The 27935-nt window shown below is 34.7% G+C and overlaps 1 protein-coding gene across 1 annotated transcript; it reads left to right on the top strand.

Moving 5' to 3' along the window:
• On the top strand, positions 1-27935 carry LOC129800314 (endonuclease/exonuclease/phosphatase family domain-containing protein 1-like). The gene is made up of 4 exons (XM_055844603.1): positions 1-290; positions 10699-11130; positions 14165-14798; positions 26784-27935. The coding sequence occupies exons 2-4, from the start codon at positions 10733-10735 to the stop codon at positions 27723-27725; spliced, it is 1974 nt and encodes a 657-aa protein (XP_055700578.1). The 5' UTR covers positions 1-290; positions 10699-10732; the 3' UTR covers positions 27726-27935.

Raw genomic sequence — 27935 nt, 5'->3', positions numbered from 1 at the left:
GGCCAGCGATTGCGTGCCGTCACACTCGATGTCCCACTGGGTGTCATTTGTATTTTGTGTGTGCAACTTGTGAAAACCTTTTTCTCTGTGACTCCGTGCTGAAAAGTTCAATAAATAACTAATTTGGGCACTAAACCCTTATCTAATAAATTTCCAAGATGCTCCATCATTGTTTGCCCCAGTAGGAAAATTGAAAAGTGCGGGAAAAATGTGTGAAAGTGATAAGTGAAAAAAGTCTATCTGTCAAAGGCGTCTTGGCAAGAGACAATTTTCCTGGCGCAGCAATAAAGGTGAGAAATTTGCAAAAATGCGCCACTTTCCATCTATTAATATAATTGATTGAGGTGAAAATCGCTGAGCAATTTCCTCTGTAATATTTTATCGTTACTCTTCGTTACTGACACAGTGACGACATCGACTTTTTTCCACTAATTCCCGATGAAGTCATCGTCATTGAGCAAGCTTCTCGAGGTTCCTCGTATTGCCTTTCCTTAACTTTGAACTCCCAAAAAAGGTTCAATTTCCTTCAAATACTACGTAATATTCTTCTTGTTATTCATTTCGCAGAAAAATTCACTGAAATCTCTAATTGAATGTATCAGAGGGAAAAGTAATAAAAAATTGCGCGAAAAGTAAACTTCCATTAAATAAAAAGGCTCTTCATTGAGCAAGTGAATGTCCTTGGAGTTTAAGGAGTGGCTCTCAGTAGAGACGAACAATTCAATCTCGATTGAACTATAAACTTGACAGCAATCTGCTGAATTCTGCGAATTTTTGATAATAACGATAAGAAAACAGTGACAAACTCAGATAAGCTTTTATCAATTGAGATTTTTTTTGTGCATCCTCGGAGTGCCTTTTACTCGGGATTCGTGCAAATTCCATTATTAGTTGATTTTTGTGGTTTAATACGTCTATAATATTCTTTAGATTAGTAAAATTTCACGAAATTTAAATTTCCATTTTTTCCTTTTTTAAACGTATTGTTCACTTCTAATAATTTGACTTTCTCCCTAGTACATAAATTGATTTTTTTGTGAGAAATAAATTCAAGAAATATCTGTCAGAAAAAACAATCAGAACCTGCAGATTCGCATGTGGTAGCTCGAGCGCTGAAATTGATTTTGCCGTATTTGACAATTTGATGTAAACAAAGGAAGGCTTGCAGGCTGCGCAGGCAGACACTCTGGCTTCGAACACTTTATATATTTCCCATATTCTTTTAATAAAGCTGACCTATTTTGTAGGAAATGTGTGACTTAATACTGATTATTAAAACATATTGCCATAGATATGTCAGATCCATTAATGAAGTGTTCCAAGGCAGAGTATGTGCGAAGCCTGGAAGCCTTCACTTGGTAATATTATTAGTTAGGTGCAAGGACTTAGAGTTTTAGGGTACAATGGTGTAATTTCGAATCGTACTTAAATAGGTATGTTGATTATATATTTATTTACCAAAAACGTGCTTAATGCCCTAGACACACTTACGACTAAAGTTCAGAGACGACTAAGCTCGTTCATAGCCAAGTCAGTTCCTGACACACTACAAACGAGGCTTAACATTTTCTGACACTCACAAAACATAACTTTCGTGGGTTTTTATGCAGATATTTCTACTGAAATACACTAGTAGTCCTTTGAAAATAAAACTGCTTTTAAATTTACTTCACAATTCACGTATAACAACAAGAATTATTCACTAGAATAGCCAAAATTGGCTTAAGTCGCGAGTTATCTTCCACCTCATAAATAATTGTAATTAACAATAATTATTGCACGTGTACTGAGACATGATATTACAAATAGTTTCATTTTCAGAGGAGTAGTAGTACATTTCAGTAGAAATATCTGCATAAAAACCCACGAAAGTTTTGTTTTGTGGATACCAGTGAATACTAAGCCTCGTTTGTAGTGTGCCAGGAACTGACTTGGCCATGAACGAGCTTAGTCGTCTCTGGACTATAGTCGTAAGTGTGTCTAGAGCATAAGGTTGCGTCTGTTACCGAATAACCATTACTGGTTCCTCAGAAACGGCAGAAACTCTGGTAAAGTAGATCGTATTAATAAGCCAACTAATAAAATCGAGCTAAGCTAAGTAGTACAGTTCCAGATAAAGCAAAATAGCTATATAAAACTTTGAGTAGACTCATTTAGCGTAGCAAGGAAAGAAAGGAGCAGGCGCAAAGCACAGAATATGGGATTAAGTGACAATGGGCTAAAAAAAAAACTACCACGAAAAATTATTCTTCAATATAGGGCTTATAAGTAGGTACTTTTCCGTTTTCTTGGGTACAACTTGGAGCCCAGCCATTAATCGACTATCGGCGACCGAATCATGCTAAGGGAAAGTCGAGAAAAATGGTACAGGAGCTTCATGCTTCAAACTACTGGTGGATAGTTTCACGAGATCATTATTTCCGAAAATAAATATTTTTAGGACGAAAAAAATTATTTAGAAATTATCCTGTGTATTTTCTGATAATCAAATAAGGAGAAAGTAACTGAACATAATTTGTTTGAATATGATTTATATATTCTTTTAGTTAATGAGTCCTGGAAAATTTCAGCTGTGTGAACTTCCCCACCCTCCCCTATGTCTGAAATATTTCAAATACCTCCCGAACCTGGACACTCAATTATTCAGCGCATATTTAACGCTTTAAATTTACCTATTTAGACATCTTAACAAAATTTGATCTATCCCAAAATGTCGGAGTGGGGATGGATTTGATATAACCATCCTCAAGGATCCGGTTTTACTTTTGAAGTAGAAATTAAGAATTAAGTTTAAGATTTTCCCGGGATTTAATTTAATTTACTAAATGATGTATATTCGTGGTTTTCAAATATTACGTTAGATTCCAATCCTGACTAGGGATAGGCTAGGTTTCATGCACTATTATTACATACTTCAAAGAAAGTACAGTAGACTCTCTCAAAATCGGGCATTTGGGACCGAAATGTCATTTGAATTAGAGAGAAATTCGGGCATAAAGCTTTTTGAAAAGCAACAATTTTATGTTCATCTGCATTCACATATTAAGTTTTCATACTCATATTTATTATAAATTTTATGAAATCTCCTTAATAATGTAAAATCACATTACAACTGAGACAAAGCATGGCAAATTTGAACATATTTGCTTCATTCGATAATTACAATTGAGCTTCAAAAATGTCAATAAACTCTTTTCAAATTTAACTGCTGCCCGAATTAAAAAGTATCCCGATGTTAAAGGAGCCGAATTAGCGAAAGTCTACTGTAATAATAATCATACTCTGGATCAGTTGGTAAGAGTGTAAGGCCTTTGGCGGAGAAATCCCTAATACGATTTTGTCAGTTATGAGACTAAGTGCCTTCCGGTGTAAAAACCCTGGATGTATGGATAGAATAAGCTTAGATTGTGATTACTCGTGATTGAAGCAGCACTACCGTTGACTATAATACTCAGTTATTGGAGAACATTTTAATTCCACAGCCTTAAAGACCCTCGTTACTAGTCGCGATAATCCAGTCTGTCTCCTTTTTCTTTATTTTCCGATGAGCTAGTCTCAAGAGACATTTTCACACTTACGATTCCCTCTATAAACTTGGGTTTAAAATAATAAGCTTCATCCTTAATTATAAAAATCCAATAAAAATTGGTTTTATTATACATATTTTTTTAAGTTATAGATGAATCAAACTCTTCTAGAACGAAAGAGGCAATCCAGAATAGGACGCTTCTGATGTGTAGTAAATTAGACAATACCATAATTGTAGCTGCAGAATATATATATTTAAAAATGTTGTAAGCCTTAAGTGCTTAGAATGACTTTGAATTTTTTGAAAATTTTCGAATAAAATGGGTTTTATAAATAAAGTACGAGTGGTTTATGGGAAACATTAAAAATAACTTATTTCCAAATTTCACTTAGATAGAATATTCAGTCCGTTCTCCGTTTTCTTCTAAATATTTTTTAAAATAAAGGATGTTTAATTAGGGTAAAGTGATACAATTTGGACATAGTGTTACAAGTTGGACAATTCGCCGGTACAAGTTGGACAGGGATTTTTTTTTGATAAATACAGTACTAAATTTTTTTAAGCACAAGGAACCAAATTATAAAACTAGAGCATTAAAAATATACAAATAAAAATGAAGTACTAAATTTATCAAGAAAAAAAAGCCCTGTCCAACTTGTACCACTTTACCCTACTGGATACTTTTTTAGTAAAATAAAACGTCAATTTTCAGTTCGACAAATAGGGCACTCGGTCTATGACGTAAGTGTTTCGAGTTCGAATCTCGATTAGTGCAGATATAATTTTCTTATTTAAACTTACTTAAACAGCAACTGATTAAACCTACATAACAGGTTATCAACCCTTCACAATTCTTTTTTTTTACAAATTTCTAAGCCTTTTTCTGTTGTTCAAACGTAAAACCACCGCTATCGCGTAATTCATTGACATTTAAAATTGATTATCTTCAAACATGACAAAAACACTTGAAATTTGTACTGCGGTACCCCTTTTCTGATAACACAAATCCTCATCGGATGATGTTTTGTGTGTTACCTCGTCTCAGTTGTAACCTAGAACAGGTGGCTAGAAATGTGCGCAAGTGAGAAATAAAAGTAGCCAGAACTTAATCATACGATGTGACATTGAATTCGTTTTCCATCAATGAAAAAATGTACCTTCAGTCTTGCTTTTGCGGCATGCTCTCGAATCCATTTGCAAAACTATTGAAACAACTTTCCACACTGTGAAGGTGCTTTCGGCGCGAACTTTAGACCCACTTGAGAACATTGTTCAATCAATTTTTGCATATCTATGTGTGGACACAATGCTGCGTATTTTTGGCAAAATGCGATAACTGCCTCCGCACATTGATGATAAGGGAATGCGCCAAGAGAAGTTTTTGCTTGAGAGAAATTTTACTTCAATTGGATGATACAATTTCTGATTTGAATGCTCACTTCTCAGTTGATATGACGGATTTTAAACGAAAATTCAGTGAATGGACCACATGGCGCAAGTTCAAGAGATCTTCGGTGCACACGAACGCAAATGAACTTGAATCAGGCGCTTTGTAACGACATTATAACTTTAAATTCCACTCTCTGTAAACAATTTCCCAAGTGTCGTTTACACTCGGGTCAATTTTATTAGGCACGAGGGAGCAATTTTAAAATGATTAGAGAAAGATCATTGACGTGGTCCAGTTTGGAAAGTTTACTGATCAATCTCTGTTTGATTTTGGAATTTGAAGGAGGTTTTGAGTTGGTGATTCATTAGTTTAGTGGTCTTGTTTTTGATTAAATCTTTCTGAGGAATACAATACTTTTTGACTTGTCAGAATATAAGTCGAATAATTCGGTTTTTTGCAAAAATTCTTTTTTCTGCTTTTTGGGAACTGTTTGACGACCGCTACCTTTCATGTGAATATTATACCGGAAAATTAATTATTCCAAGTTATAGAGGTTTCAATTCTTTCAAATCCTATACTCACCTTGAAATCGCTCTCCTGTAAAGTTGGCCATTCGCGACTTATTCGTATTATATTCTGAGGCGTCAATTTATAAAGTCTTTTTTTATAAAACGTATATATTGATTAATGAAAAGAAATGATAAAAATAAACTCAGATATGAGAAGGTTTAAAAAAATAATGATGCTATGTTTATAAGCTTAATCATGCTTTTTTGTATCAAGATGAAATAATAAAGATCGGGGGAATGCGATTATTTTAAAATTTTCAAATGTGAGCCTGTGCAGATAGGTAATCGCTTGACCTAGACCGGAACATAGGTACGTTGTGATAATGTCTTATCATCAGCTACGAAATACGAAAATCACAGTTCAATCTGATGATGAGTTTTAGATTTTGACAGTTATTCAAAATGACGGACAGCAACGCCAAATCAAAATGGTGACCACCTTATCTTGCTGATCTCGAACATTTGGTTTTTAGTTCTGATTTAATTGGGTAATTTTTATTCAAATACTTTTGTAATCAAGCTTCAGAAAAACCAGATATGCCAAGGTATAAATCATACGTTTCTAGAAAGAAATGACCAAGTGTCCCAGATTTTGCGGAATACTCGAACTTATGATATAGTTCCCTCCGTGAATTATTTTTTCGTACTGTTTTTGATGCTTACTGGCTTACTACCGGATAGATTGATTCATAAATCCCAAAATCATTTCAAAATTGAAAATTAGTATGGAAGTACGAATTTTAGTATGTTTTGGAGTGATTTACAACCATATTGTCAAATAAAAACAGTAAAAATGAAAAGGTAAGCCATTACGGATACTTTACCAATTCATTCTAGATCAAATCCAAATTTAACCAAAAAGTTTAAAAAATTTCTTTTTGAGTGATTAAACTTTGGCTTTAAAAATTCAATATGGCTATTTTTTAGTCCATGTATGGACGAAATGTTCACCTAGAATACCTTCAAAACATATCTAAAAATAAAAGAAATCGTAGAAACCGTTTTCAAAATATCCCAAAAAAAAACGTGATTTTGGAGGGTTCGGGACAGGGTGGAAGAAAATTGAAAATCATAAAATCTTTGTTTAGACTTATGGCCTCTACACATTGGGAGCAATTTTTGTCAAAAATTGCTTTTTTGAAGGAAATTCCCTGCAGCCTTGTAGGTAGAAACGTCAAATTTCCGTCAAAAACGCAATTTTTGACGAAAATTGCTCTCAATGTGTAGACGCCTTTATGGGGGCTGGTCCCCGGAAAATCGGAAGTTCGTACCTATTACCGTTTGGCCTCTAGTTGGATTATAAGTTTACGGTCATAAAAAACAAGTATGTAAAAAATAAGTCATTTACGGGTACGCTGCTGATTTTACCAATTGAGACCGATGCAGCCGAACTGTATATTTCAAGACCTTTCCGAAAAATCGAATTTTAACCAAATCTGTTGAAAAATAAGTCATTCGAAGTAGTTCGTTTCGTATATACTTCAAGTTTTCCTCGAGATAATACGCAGTTACGATTGAGAATAGTAGATTTTTAAAGGGTTATTAAAAAAGTTATTTAAAAAAATGTCTTGAGATACCCGCACCAATCTACTTCTTTATCTTCTTAATTTGTTACAAAATTTAATTTTTCTTAAACGAAAAAAAAAAATCCAAGAAGTTATATTCCAATAATAAATGTGCAAAATTTTATGACTTAACTACAGAAGTTTTGCATGATAATGCCAAATTACAAAACAAACAACAATAATTTTTGCAATACTTTCATATTATTTGCCTAATGACTTAAACAAACATGTTATGAGATGAACGAAAATTTTACGACTCCTCAACTGAGGTATAAGTTTTTTTTGGAACAAAATTGCGCATTGAAACATTTTAAATTATAATTTGCAGAAGCGTCGTGATTCTGTTGATGTGCTCTGTAAAAAAGTACAAGCATCTGGAAATATTTTCTATGTAGGCTTCTTCAAAGTCGATACAATGAATAATAATTCAGTGATTCTACATAGTGATGAGTTGCCACAACTGATTAGTTATTCTGCATTGTTTTTCTTTTTCTTTCATGAACAAGAACTAATGGTATAATGTAGTAAATATAATACGGAAATATCTATTTTTAAAGTGCAGTTCGAACCGGAAAAAGTACCCTTTTCAATCGATAAACTTTAACATAAATTATGCAGAAAAAACCGTCATCAATACCTCTGAAACCATCAACACAAATGACCACTCATCAATATGAGTTGATTAAAAATTGAAAAACAAATTACAAGTTTCGCGGAATGTTGTGTGCAAACATTCAGCTATTTTACTGCCAAAGGGATGTCTTTTGCGGCTAAATGATGAAAAACGGAAAATTGTGTAGTATTTCATATTACAAAATCAATCGTGACATCATATTTTTGTAAATAGTATATCAAATTATTTATGTATTGTGACAAATGGCGTTGTATTTTGTAAGACAATAATGTGAATATAATATTTTGGCTCTCATTACATTTAAATAGCACTTGCAGAGATTTGGTTCGTCATCGTGATTTGCTTTTGTAGCTTTTTTGACTAACTAATAGCTTTAATGTTTTTTTTCGAATTGCTTATACTTATAACATTGTTTTTCGTACGTTACCTAAACAAAATTGCTCAATTTTGATTGTTCTTGGGAATTCTGCAATAAGAAACGTCAAAGCATCTCGTCTTTTCGGAATAATCGAATACGTGACTATGATTCTTTGTAGGTAAAGTAGGGTGCCCATTAATTGTTTTGAGGATCGATCTGAATTTATAGCAAGGGTTGTTCAACCAGATAACAACAGTTTTAAACCGAATCAAAGACCACTTTTAAATCTATTCGGAATCGCGTAGGAATTATGCAATTTGTCTTAAAGATCGAATTTTATTAACGCTAAATTATCGAGTTATATTTGTATCACAACCAGTTAAATAAATATTTTGAAGCTTCCCTTAAACCTATCTAATGAACCCAGATTGGGTGAGAATTACGGTATTAGGTCTTCTTACCCTTTAATTTGGAAAAACAATTAGAAGGATTTATTTTATACCGTGTGTTCAGTAATAACTTTCCCAATTTAAGAACTCTGTCCGGTTAGGTATTGTACCTATTAAAACGTATATCAGAGATAACTTACATTAAAACCCGTTAGATGTTAGAAAATTTGAATCAAGGAGTTGCTCAAAAATGAATAAATTCATGAAAATGACATTTGTTGCAGAGGTGCGCAAGAACCGTTGAAACCGAATAAACGTCGAAATAAGTTTGTTCTGGTAGCGTTTTGACCATTGACGTACATGTTTCATTTCACGTTTATTCGGTTTCAACGGTTCTTGCACGACTCTGATTTGTTGTATAGATTTTAATAAAATTGAAATTTAAACGTTCTGCCATCCTGAAATTCCACAAAACTATACAAAACCTAATTTTCTGAAATAAACGTTTATGTACTATTTGTAAGATTTGTAATGATTCGAAGTATCATTAATACCGTAAATTCGAAATGGAAGTACATCCAACTATAGAGTGGCAAATAAATGAACTTGCATTTTAGACTTCCGATCGATTTTCGATTAGGTTTTGGCTTTGGAGTTGACTTTCTTTCTTAGAAAGGTTATTACTGAACAGAACCATTCAGAGCTATTTGGACAAAATATAGTCCAATATCAATTGCCTTGTTTTGTTCGAAAAATAAATCCCCACAACACTCTCTTCGTTAAAACGGTACTAAAGGGGTAACAAAGATCTAAAATTTATCTCGGTACTCCGTTACCTTTATGTAAATTACCTATTCCAATATTCCAAATGTGTGATTATTTTAGTGATTCAATATAGAATTCCGTGTATATCAATTATTCCGTTTGCGACTTTCTTTATTCCATATTAGAATTTTGTTATTTTTAAATATTGTCGTATGAAACCAAGTAGGAAAACACAACCATCGATTGCTGATCGATCATAGGCGACTCTAGCGATATCGATAATTGTGTAACGGAAATTTAGTTCTGTTATTTCATTTGATGCTAAGGATTCTGTTATTGATTCTATTTTTGATTCTATCAGAGTCTTTCAAATGATTCATAAACTTGAATAACCCCTTGAAGGGCAAAGGAGTTATACTACTAGGAGTTATACTATTCAGAAGCAGAGTTTGAAAAATTCGAAAATGAATTTCAATTCTTCGAACATCAACTGTTTTTTGTGCAAATGGAGTTCTTTTTTCCTTTTATCCAAGACATTATTGGAGAATAAAATTCTACTTGTGTCTGCAGCTAAAGGGTAGAACTGAAGATCATATTCATTATGTGAAGATCCATTTATCAGGGCGGTCCCTCGAAAATCTTAAGTCGTTATCTCAAACGTTTTGGCTTCTAATCTTGATTACAGAAAAATGGATCAGACGGATAACTGAACGCAAAATCCAGAATAGATATCGTCTAACGATAATCCGGTGAAAATCGCAACTTCTACATTCGACTACCCCACTACCCGTTCCACCGTTTTGAAAAACTCTAATAGATTTTCTAAGTGTTTGTTTTTGCGAAATGGAGTTTAACCTGTTTTTATTTTCTAAAGAGAGTGTCAATCAGAATACATGATGACTTAGCTCTAGGATTGAACTAGGATCTCTGTTTAAATATCCTCTGGGTCTGCTCAATTCTCTGTGAAGACAAGGAATTTCCTATTTGAATTGAAGATATTGATCTGCCCGCCTATGTGTGGACTTTTATGCAAAAAAATTGAAATCGTTTCTTATGAAAATTTGATACATTCTACCTACTTCAACTGGAAATTTAATTTATTATTAGTAATCCGAGTTCACTGACATTAATTTTTTTTTTCTAAAAGAAGTTGATCCAGACTCTATTATTGATTCTCTACTCTTTTACGTTTTAAAAATATTTAGGAAAAATGATATATTAAGACATTACTTTATTATCGTTATTATAATCTTTCAAGTATCCCTTTAAAACTGCTTCTCCCTTGTATAATTTGATAAATTTTCAAACAATTTCAATATGAATAATATATTGCGACAACCTCCACAAAAATCCCTTTGCCATGTATGAAATGAAGACAAGAATACCATTCAAAGTCCACTGGCAGTGTCTCGAGTGTCGCGGAAGAGACATGAAGAAATATAGAAAAAAAATTGTTGTCTTATCTAGAGTGAGAATTTATCAATAAATCAATTTGATAGCGCCCCACTCATCAGTGCCGGTCACACCAGCACAATGGGCCAGTCCTCTAGTCAGCAGTTGGGTCAGCGTAGTGGTCGCAGTGCTAGTGTCGGCGGCACCCCGAATCGAATGCGTTTCCGTTCGCCATTTATGCGCCGCAAACGACCCAAGGCGCCCCTTAGTGCTGCCTTCGCGGCCCCCAATATGGGTAGCCTCGAGGCTCTCAACATCAACACGGCCACAGTGGAGCAACTCATGACTCTGCCGGGTGTCAATCGGCGTGTGGCTCAGTGTATTGTGGACCACAGGGCGGCTATTGGGGGTCAGTTCCAGCGGATTGACGACCTGGCACTTGTGTCAGGAATGGGAGCGGTAAAACTGGAACAGATCCGGCCAGAGATTTGTGTTAGGAGGAAGCAGGGCTCCCTCCAGGGATCTTCCCTCAGTTCGCGGTAAGTAGATTTTTCTTATCTTTTTATAGAATTCTTTCTGGTGTTTTCGTGCAAGGATTTTATGTATATTGGTTGTACCCTTGTACCTTAAATCGCAAAAGTGAATTAAGAAAAGTGGTTTTGTTCTCGAATTTATTTTGCATTTTTTCAATGGTTGATTTAGAAAATTTGGTTATTTTGAAATTATTTTTCTTATAGATTAAAATTGATTAAATTAAGAACGGGTTGGAATCTAAATTTAGAATGTGATAATGATAAGAAACATAAAAATACTTATTCATGAAAATATCGTGTGATCCACTCACTCATATCTATTTGGCAAAAACAGAAGATTGTCGTAATAAGGAAACGGAATATGTTTAATTATTATATTGAGAGAAGGTTGCAACGTTATAAGGTTTAACTTGTAACAATTACGTTTGGTAAAAGAACCATGAAAGGATGAGCCTGGCTCACTAATAAATGTAGGTGATATTCCAATTTGAAGTTAAAGTATTTGACATAACTTTGTAAAATCGGATTGTTGGAAAAAATCCGAAAATTCGCGCTCCACGAAAATCCGCGAAAAATTTCGGGCCCCGCGAATATCCGCGAAGAAATACACGCCCCGCGAAAATCCGTGAAAAAAATCGCGTCCCGCAAAAATCCGCGAGGAAATACGCGCTCCTCGAAAATCCGCGAAAAAATTCGGGCCCCGCGAAAATGCGAGAAAAATTAGAAAAATTTGCCGCCCCGCGAAAAACCTGGAAGAAATTCGCGCCTTGCGAAAATCCGCGAAAGAATTCGCGTCTCGCGAGGATCCGCGAAAAATGCGCGAACCGTGAAAATCCGCGAAAAAAACTCATCAGGCAAAAATCCGCCAAAAAATTCGTGCCCCGCGAAAATCCACGGAAATTTTCGGACCCCGCGAAAATCCGTGAAAAACTACGCATTCCACTAAAAACCACGAAAAAATACGCGCCCCCGAAAATCTGCGAAAAAAAATCGGGGCCCGCGAAAATCCGCGAAGATATACACATACACGCTCCGCGAAAATTCGCGAAAAAAATCGCGCCCCACGAAAATCCACGGAAATATTCGAACCCCGCGAAAATCCGCGAAAAAAATCGTGCCCCGTGAAAATCAGCTAAGAAATTCGCGTCTCGCGAAGATCCGCGAAAAAAAAACCGCGGATCGCGAATTGCATATCGTCGGTTGCGGCTACCTCTGTCGTAACTGCATTTTTTTTATATCTGCATTTGGTGTAAGCTACAATACAGACGTCCCCTCTTGCGTGAAATGCTGACACAAAAGAAGTGCAGATACGACAGAGGTAGACGCAACCGACGATATGTCACCTTACAAACCTCCGAACACAGGCTCACTATGTAGAGAGAGAGAGAGACAGATAGAGAGAGAGATAGAGAGAGAGAGAGAGAAAGGGAGAGAGAGAATGCTATATATATATATATGGGAAAAGCTTGTTCGGAGCCGCTTCTCCCGCTTTTTTTCCCGGCTGACGCTAATAGCAAATTTTCTTGAAATTGAAATCTTCAAAATTAAAAAATCTCGAGAACCGCTAGACGAATGTCCTTAATTTGTTTTTTAAATCGGTCTAAATTTTCTAAACCAGAGATATTGCGTACTACGGACGGCCGGACGTACGGCCGGACGGCAGCCGGGCCCAAAATTTTCGGCATATGATTTTCGGCATCAGGGATGTTCAAAACATATGCCCTGTGAATTTCAGCTCGATCTGAGCACTTTGAGAAAATCCGAGGATTACAATAGGCGTGATTAGAAGCAATCACACCTAAAAATGGACAAAATTATATTTTTTTTCCTATGTCAAACCCGCTTACTCCCTTAATCCGAGACACGTCTTTCCTTTGCAAACAGTAATCATGTGAAATTTCAGCTCTCAAAACTTATTAGGATTTATCACTGATCTTAATATTATTTATATTTTTCGGGAAGATCATTTCAGCGTTTTTGGTCGTTTAAACCTCATTTACCACATCTAAAAACTTTTTAATTCCTTGCTCAGTTTTACTTAGTTTTTATTGAAACTTTTGTTTTACTCTGCAGGGTAAATGTCATAATTCAAAACCATTTCCAGACGCTTTAACTTTGGCAGAAGATTCAAAACATTATAAGTTCATATTTTTTCTGAAGAGAATTACATAAATTTGCTCCCTGACTCTTCTAGAATGTTACTGTTTAGTGAAAATTCTTTAGATATAATTTGAAAACTTCTAAAAGACAAGAAAAATACGCGAGTGTAAAATGCTTCTATTGGAAACAAATTAATCCACAGAGACAAGGGAAAGTTTCTAATTGGGGACAAACAGTGTAAGTGAAACCGCGACGAAAGGCTTCCAAAACTTTGTTGAGTTGATCTTGATTGCAGGATTTGTTCTTATTCCTTGTCTTTTCTCCTTTCCCATCTGAAACAATAAGAATATCTCTCCAAAAAAAAAAACATATTTCCGGGGTTTTCTATTGAAGCATTTGCAGACACTTTAGAAAAAACCCTTTTTGTTCACGAAATAGGTAATTATTTCATTTGAAAACTTCACGTACCATTAACAATAAAGAGTAGCATTTAATTTAACTAAAATTAGCCAGAAATATGACTTAATTGTTAAACAAAACGAATAAACAACAGTGACCTTTTTGTATTTTTTATTGGAAAACATGGTCGATCGATGAAAATTCGATGGTGAAAAGGTACACTGTTAATTTTTCTGAGAAATTAACAAGTTAAAATTTGTGAATATGAAAGGATTTTCACTTTATTTGAAGCAAAATTAACTAAATAATGAAACTGTGGTAAAGAAAATATATAAATATAATAATTTAGTACGGTATTTATCATGAAAACAATGACGTTTCCATTTGGAGTAGCGAAAAATTTCCATTTGGAGAATGTTTCGAATTATCTTAATTTACCCTAAGTATCTCGGATTTGAATCTCCTTTGAATAAACAGAATTTTTCACATATGGTATTTTTTCTAATAAAAATATCTTTGAAATGTTTTCCTTGATCTTCAGGACGCCATCTATGGAGTCCTTGCTGTCGGAACCTGCCCTAACCCTTCGCACAGGTCTCCTAAATGTTAATACAGCAACGGTATTCCAGCTGCAGCAAGTCAGTGGCCTAAACCAAGAACTGGCAGCCAATGTTGTTGAGTATCGAAAGCGCAAGGGCCCCTTCAAATCCTTGGATGATTTGGCGCGCGTGAAGGGGCTCTCTCCGGCGCGTCTTGGTGCCATTCGCGCCCTCCTCAGTCTCAGTGATGACGAATCCACGCCAAAGACTCCCCGTCTTCTCCGACACTCATCCACAGTCTCCTCCAATGTCACAACGCCCGTTCGCAATGGAGGAGTACGTCCGAATCTGGCGCCCCATCGAAAGTCGCTGTCTGTGTCGGCGATCAGGATGAATGGGACGCCTCTGACGGGACTCAATGGGTTCCGAAATGTGCCTGTGAATGACATTTATGACCTCCTGGGGGCATATTCCCATCGACCGACAGTTGAGGGGGACTTTCAGTTCTTCAGAAATGACAGGAGAGCCCTGAGAGTCGCCTCGTGGAATCTGGATAGAATGACAAAGGCCAAAGCGGACAATCCGGGAGTTCTGGAAGTCATCTGTCGGACAATTCTGGAGAACAAACTGTCCATTGTGAGTAGAAAAAAATATATAATTTCTTTCCAAATCAATTTCCTCAATAAACCCTCGCCTTTCTTCAAGTGAAACAATAGCATGACAATCGAAAGAACTTTTAAAATCAAGCTGAAAGTAAAAGTTAATAGTGTTAATTGATTTATTAAATGCCAAGTGACTTTTTGAGAATATTGTGCTTTGTTACTCAATAAGACATATAGTTCATTGTCTATTACTCTTTCTCCCAGTCGAAAGTAAAATTTTTCCTCTTACGGAGTTCAATAATTCCTTATCAGATGACTCTTGGGAAAAATTTCTCACATTCAAAATTCATTGGTGACGCTTCTTTGACGCGCGTTTTCCACGTGGAATGTTGGTCAATTGGAGCTGTACACAATCTTCCAGGGTTTCAGGTGTGCTCTTGTGATTGCTAAGCCAAACAGAAAATCGCCCGATAATCCGGTGATAGAGATAATGGAATCAGATTATCCGTCACTTGCGAAAGCAGAGAAATTGTTTTGTCGCATTTAAAGTAGCTTTTATGGTTCTTGGCTCTTATCTCCAATGACTACCGATTTTTTTCTATTTGTTGGTAATGTAATGATATAAATGTTCTTGAGTAAAACACACTTCATTCTCTTAAGGTGTTTATTCGTTCCACGCTCTTTTCCAACTCCTCCACATAATTCTTTACAAAAGAGTTTTATTTGGGGACTTAATGCAAGCTTGCATAGGCTGAGGTACATGCACTCATTTTGGACATTGCTCATTGCAAGTCTAGCAATTTGCACTAAGTTAACCCTTTATCTCATAAGAGGGGTATTCATACTACACCTTCCCTCTTAAAGAGAAAAAATAATAATTTATTAATTTTTTTTTCCATTTTTGTTTTTTGCAATTTTTTCCCCTTTTATATATTATGACCAGCGCACAATAACCTTTGTGTGTAAACATGTTTTCAAAATTTCCCATGAGAATGAGCGAGATGACTAGATCTATGTTTCATTCACTCTCACTGAAATGTCAAAAACATGTTTACTAAACAAAACTTATTGTGCGTTGGGCATTACATTCAAAATTTATTTACAGTGTTTTCAAATCATTTGTCAATGAACATTGCCTTTGTCATATAAAATCCAATATCTTATTCAAACTTTAATATTTTTTTTTACAAACTAGTAAAATTTTAAAACTGTTCTTGTTTTCAATTAGTATAAACTTTAGTTCTGTTCTTATGAATAATACATTCTTTATTATTTATCTTTACTTCTACATTTGGATCCAAATCTCTTAAAACTACATAAGGACCACGATATAGTGATTCTAACTTATCCCCAGTTTCATTTTTAACTAAAATTAATTGTCCTTTAGTGTAAGTAATAGGTCTTATATTTTTATCATGTTTATTTTGTCTCTTATTCTTACTTTCTATTAAATTTTTTCGAGCATCCTCTAGAGCTCTTTGCATTCTAAACTTCAGTTCAATCGGATAATTTGAAAAATTGTAAACAGGATCAGTACCTCCATTAAAATTTGATGGAAGAATACATTGTTTCCCAAAAACAAGTTCAAAAGGCTGATATTTAGTTTCTGAGTGTACTGTCACATTATAGGAAAAACACCAGAATGGAATCCATTCCGTCCATGAATCCTTAAAATTTTTTGTCTGAATTCTTAAATATTCTCCTAGAACTTTGTGAGATCTTTCCAATGCTCCAATACTTTCATGGTAATAAGCGGTAGATGTTATATTTTTGATTTTTAATAATTTACAAACATCTTGCATTGTTTCAGCAATAAATTCTTTACCTCTGTCTGTCGCAATTTCTTCAGGTATTCCATACCTTAATACAAAATTATTTACTAAGGCTTTCGCAACAGTTACTGATTCTTTGTTCGGTAATGGGTATGCTTCAACAAATTTTGATAATTCACATTGCAAAGTCAAAATGTAAATATTTCCGCTTTCATCCTTTGGCAAAGGACCAACAAGATCCAGATAAATTTTATTAAAAGCAGATGATGCCGTCGTTGTAATTGACATAGGTTGTTTTACAGGTATTGAATACTTATTTCTTTGACAAGCATCACATTTCTTAATAAACTTTTCAATATCTGATTTAAGTCCAGTCCAAAAATAACGTTTTTTAATATTGTTGTACATACGCGTAATTCCAGCATGACCACTAGACGGAAGGAGATGGTAATCGTTAAGAATCAACTGTTTTATGTTCTCATCACAAATTCTTTGTGATTTAGCTACTACACAAAAACGGGGACCGGTCCAATTGAAGTCATCATCGAGTAGCTTCTTTAAAATTTTTATAAAATTTTCATTTGTTGCTTTATGTATTATGACTTCATTAATATTATGTATTTTGCACACGTGTGATAGATCTCTCAACACTGCGTCTGGGGCTAGTGCCGATCGAGAATCTAATTTGACATAAAGCATATTGGTTTTTGGAACATAAATAACAGATTCCGATTTATTTGCAAATATTTGCAACTTGGGAAATTTCGACACTGATAGATTTTCGTCAATGATTAACTCAATGGCGCTTCTTGGTCTTTTTAATAATTCAACAACACGAGGTTGATCAGTCCTCGAACTGTCATTAATTATTTCCCGAACCTTTTCTTCTTCTGTATCATCTTCTTCTTGCTTTTTCTTCTGAGCCCGTGTCATGACCATTGCCGCGTTTATATCTTTTAAATCGTCAGAATGGATTTCAATACGCGAAAGCGCATCGGCTGTTGCATTACATTTACCCTTTACGTATTCAATAACAAAATTGTAATCTTCCAAAATTAATCTAAATTTCGTCAACCTACTACTTGGATCACGCATACTGAATAAATAGACCAACGGTCTATGATCCGTCAAAATTTTGAATTTACGGCCGAATAAGTAGGGTCGAAAATGTTTTACCGCCCATACGATTGCAAGGAGTTCCTTTTCAATCGTAGGATAATTTTTCTCGGCTTTATTAAGGGAACGACTCGCAAATGCAACTGGCATATCATTACCATTTGATAAGGTAGCACCGATGGCAATGCCTGATGCATCAGTCCGTAATATAAATTCATTCTCTTCACCGAAATCCGGAAATTGTAATATCGGTGGATTACTTAATTTATTTCTCAAAATTTTAAAAGAATTTTCACATTCCTCAGTCCATTCAAAAATAGCATTTTTTCTTGTAAGATTATTCAAAGGTGTAGCGATGGAGGCAAAGTTTTTAATAAATTTTCTATAATAATTCGCGAATGCAACGAAACGCTTTGTTTCGTCTGCATTTTTGGGTTTTGGGTAATTTTTCACAACTTCAATTTTTTGAGGGTCAGGTAAAATACCTTCTTCCGAAATAACGTGACCTAAATATAAAATTTCTTTTCGAAGAAAATCATATTTCGCAGGGTTAAGTTTTAAATTTACTTTACGAAGACGCTCAAAAACTTTTATCAAGTTCTTGTTGTGATCATCGAGATTTCTTCCAAATATTATAAGATCATCAAGATAAACGAAGCATCGTTCATACGTGAGACCTGACATAGCGACAGTCATCAGACGAGAGAAAGCACTTGGGCTAATCTTTAGACCCATAGGCAGTCTCTTCATCTGGAATTGTCCTCTGTCTGTAGTAAATGCCGTGTATGGACGACTTTCAGGTGTGATCTCTAATTGATAATAGCCTTGAGTGAGATCTAAGTGTGAGAAGTAAATTGCTCCTGAAAGCGCATCCAAAATTTCGGTAATATTTGGAAGTGGAAACTTGTCGTCTTTAATTTGTTTATTTAGCAATCTATAGTCAATGACGACTCTCCATTTTTTCTGTTCTCCCGATTCAGATTTTTTCGGAACTAATAAAAGTGGTGAGGACCACTCACAAGAAGCATCTTCAATTATATCGTCTTCAAGCATCTTTTTGACTTGTTTATTAATTTCCTCCTTCTGTCCATGTGGTAACCTGTAAGGCTTCACATAAACAGGAGAAGCATTATCCTGCAAATGGATTTTCTGTTTGTATAAGTCCGTAAAAGTTAGCTTGTCTCCAGGCAGATGAAAAATATCGGCATATTTTACGCAAATTCTGGTAATAGCATCTTTTTCGCTTGAATTTAAATGAGAAAGTGGAATTTCGTTCATTAACTTTACTACCCGTTGGGTTAGATTAGAATTTTCACCGAAATTTATTACTTCAAAATCCTTCAATGATCTTAATTCAAGATTGAAATCATTTAATTTTACTTGGCCGTCTCTAGTGTTCAATATTTTGATGGGAATGACTCCAGAACTAGGTCGAACAATTGTGCTTGCTAAGAAAATACCTTCGCACAGCTGATTCCCCAAAACAACACAATCACCCGTAATACTTTCACTTACTTTACAAAATGCAAGTAATTCACATCGAGGAGGGATCATGTTGCACCTTGGTGCGTCATTTAGCAGTGGGGTTATAAGACGTTGACCACTCAGATTGATGGCTAGGCACATTTTTTCATAATCGACAATCGCGTCATATTTTCTTAGAAAATCGCCACCAATAATACCGTCTGCGTTAGCAGCAATTTCTCCCAGGATGATGAACTCGTGGAAAATATTTTCCGATTCAAAGTTCACCTCCAAATTTATTGAACCCAATGACGTAACGCTACCCGAAATTCCATTGATCTTAACTGTTTTAGATTGATTAATATTTCCGAAAGATCTGATGCAACAACTTTTAATTACACTTATAGATGCACCAGTATCAACTAAAAATTTATATTTTTTACCGTCTATATAAATATGCACATAATTCATTCCATCTGCCAAAAAGATTGTGCGATTTTTAACGAAAAAAATTGATTTGAGCTTGTTCATCTAAAGTTGCTGAAGATTCTTGAGCAACATTCACATTTCTGCTGGACTGATTCTGAGAATTATTATTATTTCGAGAGTTATTATTTCCATAGTGAGAATTTCCGTTTCGAGATCCTCGGCCTCGTCTAGAGCCTTGTCCGCGGTTATTGTTATTATTGCTATTATTGGAGTGATTAGAATTGTCATTATTTCTCCAATTTCTTTGATTTTTTCGACCACGGTTATTCCCTCGGAATCCTCGATTTTTCCCTTTCGAATTATGGCCTTTTGTCGCCAAATTTACGTTTTCTTCTTTCGGCGGCTTCTCTTCGTCGAGAGCCCCTTGAATTGCCTCTCGTAGGGATGAATAATCGCGTGCTTTTACAATTGTTCTCATTTCTTGCGACTTTAACCCATTAGCAAATACACATATCGCGTTTTTCTCATTAATAGCATGAATTGCCGGATTATCTCCTGCATTTTCTCCCGTTTGAGCTAATGTAAGATTTGTTAACAAAACCTCAATTTCATTACCAAATTCTTGAACTGATTTATTACCTTGCTTTTGAATCGCAAGTTTTGCAGCTAAAGCAGTTGCCGATTTGGGAGGCAAAAGGAATTTTTTAATATCCGCAATTAAAGCAGTATTTGACTCGTATGATGATTTTAGTTTTAATTTCGCAGCACTATTTAATCGCGTCTTAAGTACAAACGTAGTGAGAACTTTTCTGGCTTCTGCAGATAAGAGGGACGCATACAATTCGATGCCATCAATAATTTGACGAGTAACATCTTCCTCTCCGGTCATTACAGGAATTAACGCGGATGCTGATTTTAAACCAAATGATGCCATTGTTGAGATTGTTAAAGAATTATTTGCTTGAACTACTTCTACTATTTCTTCAATCTTCTCTTCAGAAATTTTAAGACCTTTTTCTAGGCGTAATATGGAATCTTCTTGTAATTCAAAAATTTTCTTCACAATTCCTACTTTTAATAATTTTTCTTCTTCAGAGCCTTTAACATCTATTTGAAATTCTAGTTTATCAACTTTATCGCATAGTTGGCTAATTGCCTTAATTTTTTCATCTGTTTTTTCTTTTGATCGTTTCCTATTAGGCCCATCTTTTACTAAATTCTTATGAATATCACTTAGCTGTTTTAAGATTTCGTGCAGTCCATCCATTGCGCTTCATCTCCATCCTAGATTGTTACTGGATGAGGTTGTTTTCTATTGTCAAGCCGCTTGCAGATTTGTCTCCACAGCATCTGTAGCAATAGAGTCGCAGCTACCGTAATACCAATGATGAAATAGACATCCTTCTGAGAGTAATCGTTGTCGCTTCCATTCTTCATCGTCTGCATTGATGCAGCATTAGCAGCACCAGTCTGGAGCACAGTCGTTTTCCCTTCGTCTATAGGGCATGTACACTTTGCGCCCATATTGCTGAGTTATTTTTCGTTGATTTACAGATGAAAATTTGACGTGTAATTTCCCTAACAGTTGTTCATCTCACTTATTTCATTACTTTTTGTCTTTAGATTTTTTTTCACAGTAGTGTTATTATTTTATTATCTTAATTAATTGCATTGTCTTTCACTTTTCACTAGTTAAACTACTCTCTAACTTATTTCACTATTTTTCGCGAAAACTCTAGTTGAGCTGGCAGGATCGCCATGTAATGATATAAATGTTCTTGAGTAAAACACACTTCATTCTCTTAAGGTGTTTATTCGTTCCACGCTCTTTTCCAACTCCTCCACATAATTCTTTACAAAAGAGTTTTATTTGGGGACTTAATGCAAGCTTGCATAGGCTGAGGTACATGCACTCATTTTGGACATTGCTCATTGCAAGTCTAGCAATTTGCACTAAGTTAACCCTTTATCTCATAAGAGGGGTATTCATACTACAGTAAAACCATTTAAAAAAGAAAAAGAAAATTGAACAAATAAAACAGGAAAATGAAAAAAATGTCTACTTTTGAATGGTTAGTATTTTTATTTAATGTAACCTTTAATTCTTGCTATAAAGCAATTTTCTAAGCTTTAGTCCTAAAACGGGCTTTTAAAAACTAATTCACATTCTCCCTTATACCTTGGACAGACTTATAGCTTAAACCGAGAGACGACTTTGCGGGAAACTGTAGGGAATTTAGTCAAATCATTATTTTGATTATAATTACGTTAAGCGTGCTCTAGACTTAAGCCGTAAAGTGTGATCAGGGCATTACGTATGTCCAGCACAATAGAATTCCATAATCTTGAAACACTAAATTTCCCTAAATTTCATAATAAAATCGCAACAAATTTTACAATACCTAAATCTAAATAGAAAAGTCAAATTTCTGTATGTTTTTCTTTTTATTTAAAACTGGTTGCAAAAATATTTTAAACCGATTCCAAACTTTAAAGCCAGCTTTGAATTATATATAACGTTATTAGCTCTTCATTTCAAATTTAGAAAGCTTTAATTTGAAATTTCAATTTATGATTTATTATTAAATATTAAATACTATTATTTAAATTAATAAAATATATAATAAAAAAAAAATGTAAAAATAAATAAAATAAAAATTAAATATTAAATATTAAATAAATAAATATTAAAATATGAAATTTATGGTTCCGGCACACCTTTTAGATCAGAAAAATTTCATAAAATTCACATCCCTTTCTTTTTAAAAAGTTTTGTATATATGTCTATCCTAGTCTTTCGCACTCTTCTTCTTCTTTTGAACATCACACTGAATTTAATTCAGTCCAATTTTTAGTCCCAAAGAGTAGGATGGACTTATGCAAATCTTTTGAGAAATAAAAGGACACGAATTTTGATTTCATAAAATTTTACCGATCTAAAAGGTGTACCAGGGGCATTATGCCTTTAGTACGCCTTTTAGACCAGGATTACAATTTTTGATTCGGTTAAAATATACATCCCTTTCTTTCTCAAACATCTTGCATAGTCTGTCTCATTCTTTCACATTCAAAATTGGATTGAACTACAGTAGAGTCTCGCTATAGTCCATATTTGGTTTCAAATTTGACACTTGGGTCGCACTATAGTCCATGTAATTTTTTAAAATTATCAACGATTTTTAGTGTTGAAATTGCTCGACGGCTTCCACTTTCTTTGCGATTGTGGCACTTGTCCTTGCTCTCTTCATTATGGATCACAATTATCACAACTACTTAATAAAGTTTACCAAAAATATTAAAATAATTATGCATTTCGCATACTAAAAAATATAACCTAACTTACAATCAGTGTTTTTAAATCAACGGTCGATAAATTGTGGACTATAGAGTGATGGCCTATAGCGAGACTCTACTGTAAATTGAATTCGTTATGATGTTCAAAAGAAGAAGAAGAAGAAGAAGAGTGTGAAAGAGTGGAATAGATATATGCAAAAGATTTAAAAAAGAAAGAGAGGTGACTTTTGATTTCTTGAAATTTTCTTGATCTAAACGGTTTGCCAAAGCCAATTTAAAAGCTTTGACTTAGGTCTTGCTAATAAGAATATAAAAAAACTTGAATCCTTTTAAATCAAACTAAAATTTAAACATCAGTGATATAGGGAAAGTGTGCCAAATTTCGGCATAGTTACATGCAAGCGCCAAAGTCTCAAGTTTGAAATGCAATATCTTTAATAGAAATTGATTTTTTATTCCTTCTACTTAAGGAGTGTTGCTTAGAACCTTGTAGACAGTTTATCGTCTTTATTTACTCTAAAATCATTCTTAATACATTTTACAATGAATAAAAGTGTAGACATAGCTTTAGTGCCCTATTTCGGCCACCTTCATTCTCATAGTTTCTTGCCCTTCGGGAATTCTTCCAATATCTTTTTCACGTTATCTCGTTTGTCGAAGCTACATTTTTTGCTATTCTTTTGCATTGTATAATCTCTAGAGCATGCAAAAACTAAAAATTCATGGAAATTCGAGGAACAAAAACGGTGGCCGAAATTGCAAGCTGGCCGGAATTTGGCACACTTACCCTAGGAGTTTTAATAAAGGAAAAGTCAGATAAAAATGATTATTTTGTTTTATAATTATTATATTTTGTTATTAATAGTTGTCATGAAAATATTTATAGACAAAATTTAATAGGTAAATAAACATTAACCAGGTGTAATTAATGAAAATATTAGTTAATAGCAGAATGTTTTAATATATTTTACAGACGGTTTTTTATTTACTAAATACTAATAATAAACTCATTTTCTAAATAATAAATTATTCGAATAATAAACAAAATAAAATTGTATGCTTTATCAAATTTAATATTTGTGATAATTTGAAATTAATTACACCATTTAGTCTATAAAAAATAACACCAAAGTCTGGATATGAATTCGAATAATAAAAAGGTGGCAGGGTTTCTTAAGCTTTGGGAACTGCTCGAACTCGTGACTTAGATGCTGTACCTTAAAAATACTCTTGCATTATTTACCGTTTATCGTTTCTCTACCGATTTGATCCAATTTATAAATCACTGGAAAGATTGCCTAAACTCTCTCTCTAAAAAAAACCGTCATAAAGAGTCGCATCACAATTTTTCCAAACCTATTTAAATATTACAAGAAATAGTGACAAATTTTCACAAGAAAAGACCCCCCATACTGACATCCTGCTGGTGATGATTTTCCAAACCAACAAAAATCGACCGATCCCTGAGGAAAGCTGCGAAAATACAATTTAGTCGACCACTGAAGGAGGTCCATATTGGGACCGAAAGCTCTGGGCAAGACCAAAAAAGTGTTTTCCTCTTAGGATGACAACTTTTCCCACTGGCGAACACCGGACACACTCCCTATCAAGAAAATCGCGCCAGTTCCCATTATTAGATCAATTGCAATAGCTATGTCATTATTTGCGAGCAACTACATGAATTTGAAATTCCCGTAAAAATTAAAGAAATTTTTTATTCAACTTACTATTTCCTCAGAAAAATTACAAGACAAATTAAGCTGTAATAAAATTGAGCATATTTGCTCCATTTCATTCTCATAATCGAACTTGTAAAATGTCAAAAAAGATCTTTTCAAATTTTACTGCCGCTCGAATTAAAAATCTTAACTAAAAGTAGCTTAGTCTGAAAAATACGGAATAAGGCAGAAAAGACTTTATATTTGGGCACTTCCACTTCCAAAGACTTCCAAGCACTTCATTTTCAACTGTACACCACTTCGAACCTTAATATATCCCCCTTGACTAGACTAGAATGTCCTTTATACTTTTGGCCCAGAAATTGATTTTATCAATTGCTCTCCATCTTATATAATTCAGTTTATTTGCTTTGTACTTGTTTTTTTTTTTCAACCTGTACGCTCCTAGTGTTCATGTGACGAAGTTTGAAAATATATCGGAAAACTGTAAAATTTTGTGAGACCTTACTTTTGAATTTTGTTTTAACTCTTTCGCGTCACGGTTTTATTCAGCAGATGAATTCATGTGAAATTGAGTTTATCCTAATGTTTTATGATCAAATATAATAGTTGTGAGAGGAAAAAAATTTCCATTGCGTGAATACTCGGAAAAACCCCGGGTCATATATGATCCTGTTGTCCTCAAGGGAAGTGTACATACCATTTTCAAAATCTATATCACGGGCTTTTTAAGAGTTTTTGAAATTGTTAATTTGGCCAAAACCATGGCAAACTGGATTGTTGTGATGAATACTGTACTCCTGGTGTTCAAGGAATCTGCCTGGTAATCCCTTGAACAGTCACTGTCACAATATTTTGAGTGGTATTTGGCAAAAATAAACTTATCCACATATTTATTCACACACAATACAATTGCACAATATGAGACGCTTGCAGAATACTCTAAAATATTGCAAAATATGTTATAATTCATGAGATATAAGATGAAATGTCCAGGAGCAAGATGTCCCACCTGCATTTCACAAAGAAAAACAATGTCCCAACTACATTTCGCTATAGGTTTGGGACAAAAACACTGCTACCCTTGGGGGCAATAGGGTCATATATGACCCGGAAAATTCTACATGCTTTTCTGGAAAATTGAGAGTAGTTTATTATATCAAAATATGCAATATACAATCCTTGGATATTCTATTTTGTGTTTCTAAAGAACTTTTTGCTGAAAAAAATAAATTAATATAAAAAATTTTGAAAAAGAAAAGTCATTTCACAAAGTTCGAAATGAGTGCTTTTTGATCTCAAATATTTTCTTTTCCTGAATATCTGGAGTCTTGAGAAAATTAGCCAAGAATCTTACATCCTTCTATTATGATGTCGTGCACAAACCGATAGATTTCAATTAATGTAAATAGTCAAAAAAAAAATTGTTTTTTCCCCGGATCATATATGACCCTAATGACGCGAAACAGTTAAGTAAAATTGTTAAGCAAAAGCTGTCTTCTGAAGGTACAAGAAAGGCAGTTTCATGTAGGCATGAATAAGTTTTCTGTAGTCAATAACTCGCTATTTTATTTAAAAAAAAAACAACTTTAAATGTGCAATGAAAAGATTTTGCTAGCCGTTTTAGTTGACTAAGTTCGAAATTTCAAAAATATATTTCTTTAAAGTTCATTTAAAACAAAATTTAAAAAAGAAAGAACAGTGTCAAAGTGATCATCAAAATCGGTTAAGCGGGAGGTGCCTCGAGCGGTGATCCTATGAAGTTTAAACGTTCTAGAAAATTTGTTATATTTTGTAATACCAATCATATGCGCCCTTACTCTGTTTTATTTATTAAATTGAATAATTCCAAGTCTCAATATTTTTGCACTGAATGTGTCTTAACAATTACTAAATTTTTGAAAGAGGTACACCCTAAAAATTTCTATAAGCTTCCTCAGAAAGCTCAATGTGACCTATGGTTTGTTTGTAACTTAAGAATTAGTAAAGAATTTTCACAATTATCAAATATAGTTTCTCAAATTATTAAAATTAAATAATAAACTTACATTGTCTTTTTCTTTTGTTGAGTTTTTCGTATATCTGGACTATTTTGGGATTCGCGATTCTTACTTCTTGAACTTACTCAAATTCCAGACACTGGAATATTATTTTAAAAATTCCAGAAACTTTAGAAATTCACAAGAATTCTCTGCTATAAAAGAATCAATAACTAGCAAACTTTCCGAAAATGAAAGAATAAAATGTGAATAATTTTCTTTACAGATTTGCCTCCAGGAAATTCTCCATCCATCTGCTTTGGCTAGAATATGCGACGAGCTGAACCATCCAACTCTCAGACGGACAATTGAATGGCGTGAGAACTCTCGCCAGTGGAAATTCCAGACGTCCGGACACGACAGTCTCCTCAATGGCTTGGGTTTCCTCTACGATACCGCCCAGTGTGACTTTATGGAGTCCGAATCGCGCCCGATGGACCTCAAATCCTGCTCAGATGGGTCTTTTGGCAATCTTCCGCCGGCTGCCTACGTCGCTACCTTCAGATTGGCTTCCTGGCGAATGTCCATCCTCAACATCTACCTTAAGCACTTCAATCTGGCGCGAATTGCGTCAATTCTGGGAGCTGTTGCGAGTCAGAAGGGTAGTCAGGACATTTTTTTGGTGGCTGGGGATTTCTCGGGGGTTCGTCCAAAGGCCAGGGAGGGGATGATGGGCTGGGAATCCGGGCATAAAGGCAGTGAATCGAGGCTGGAGATGACAGTCGATGTGGAGGATGTGAAGTATTACAAGATGCTGGATGTGAAGAGTACGGCTTTTGACCTGGATGCAGCAGAAGCCAATCAGTGCAACATTCTGTGCCGGGAATCCCTCCCAATTCACAGAAATGCCTTCCGCGAAGCCATCTACAAGAGCAAATCGCTATTTGACAAAGAACTCCTGGCCAAAGTACCTCCAGTCCGAGGCAGTGCCTCAGATCGTCTCACCGGATATGCCTCAGTCATCCGGCAAGGGCTGTGTCACATGGCAATCCCACGGGGATGGACCTGGGGTGGTCCAGCCTCGGAGTACTGCCCGATCTTTGTGGAGGTTTATCAGGATGCTGGGGCAGAGCCGCCGGCGGCTACTCAAGTGGACAAAGTCACAACAAATGACAATGCCAGTGATCTCAACTCCAGTTCAGACTCTGTTTTTCTCTCACCCAAGTGACCATCTGACCATCAGCGCAACCCCATGAGTGCCTACAGGGCAGTCAGGCAGTTTTTTCAACGAAATATATTTTTTAGATAAAAAAAGAGATTTGTACATAATAGACGTTCTATTGATCGTGTTGTTTTTTTGATGAGAGATGTGTTTTCAGCGATTTGTTATTATATTTGCAAAAATTATGAATAAAATTTTATTTTACACAACAAAAAA

This window comes from Phlebotomus papatasi, chromosome 2 (assembly GCF_024763615.1).
Source record: "Phlebotomus papatasi isolate M1 chromosome 2, Ppap_2.1, whole genome shotgun sequence".
NCBI lineage: Eukaryota > Metazoa > Arthropoda > Insecta > Diptera > Psychodidae > Phlebotomus > Phlebotomus papatasi.
The sequence above is the reverse complement of the archived record's forward strand: the minus strand, read 5'-3'. Positions and strand labels throughout refer to the sequence as shown.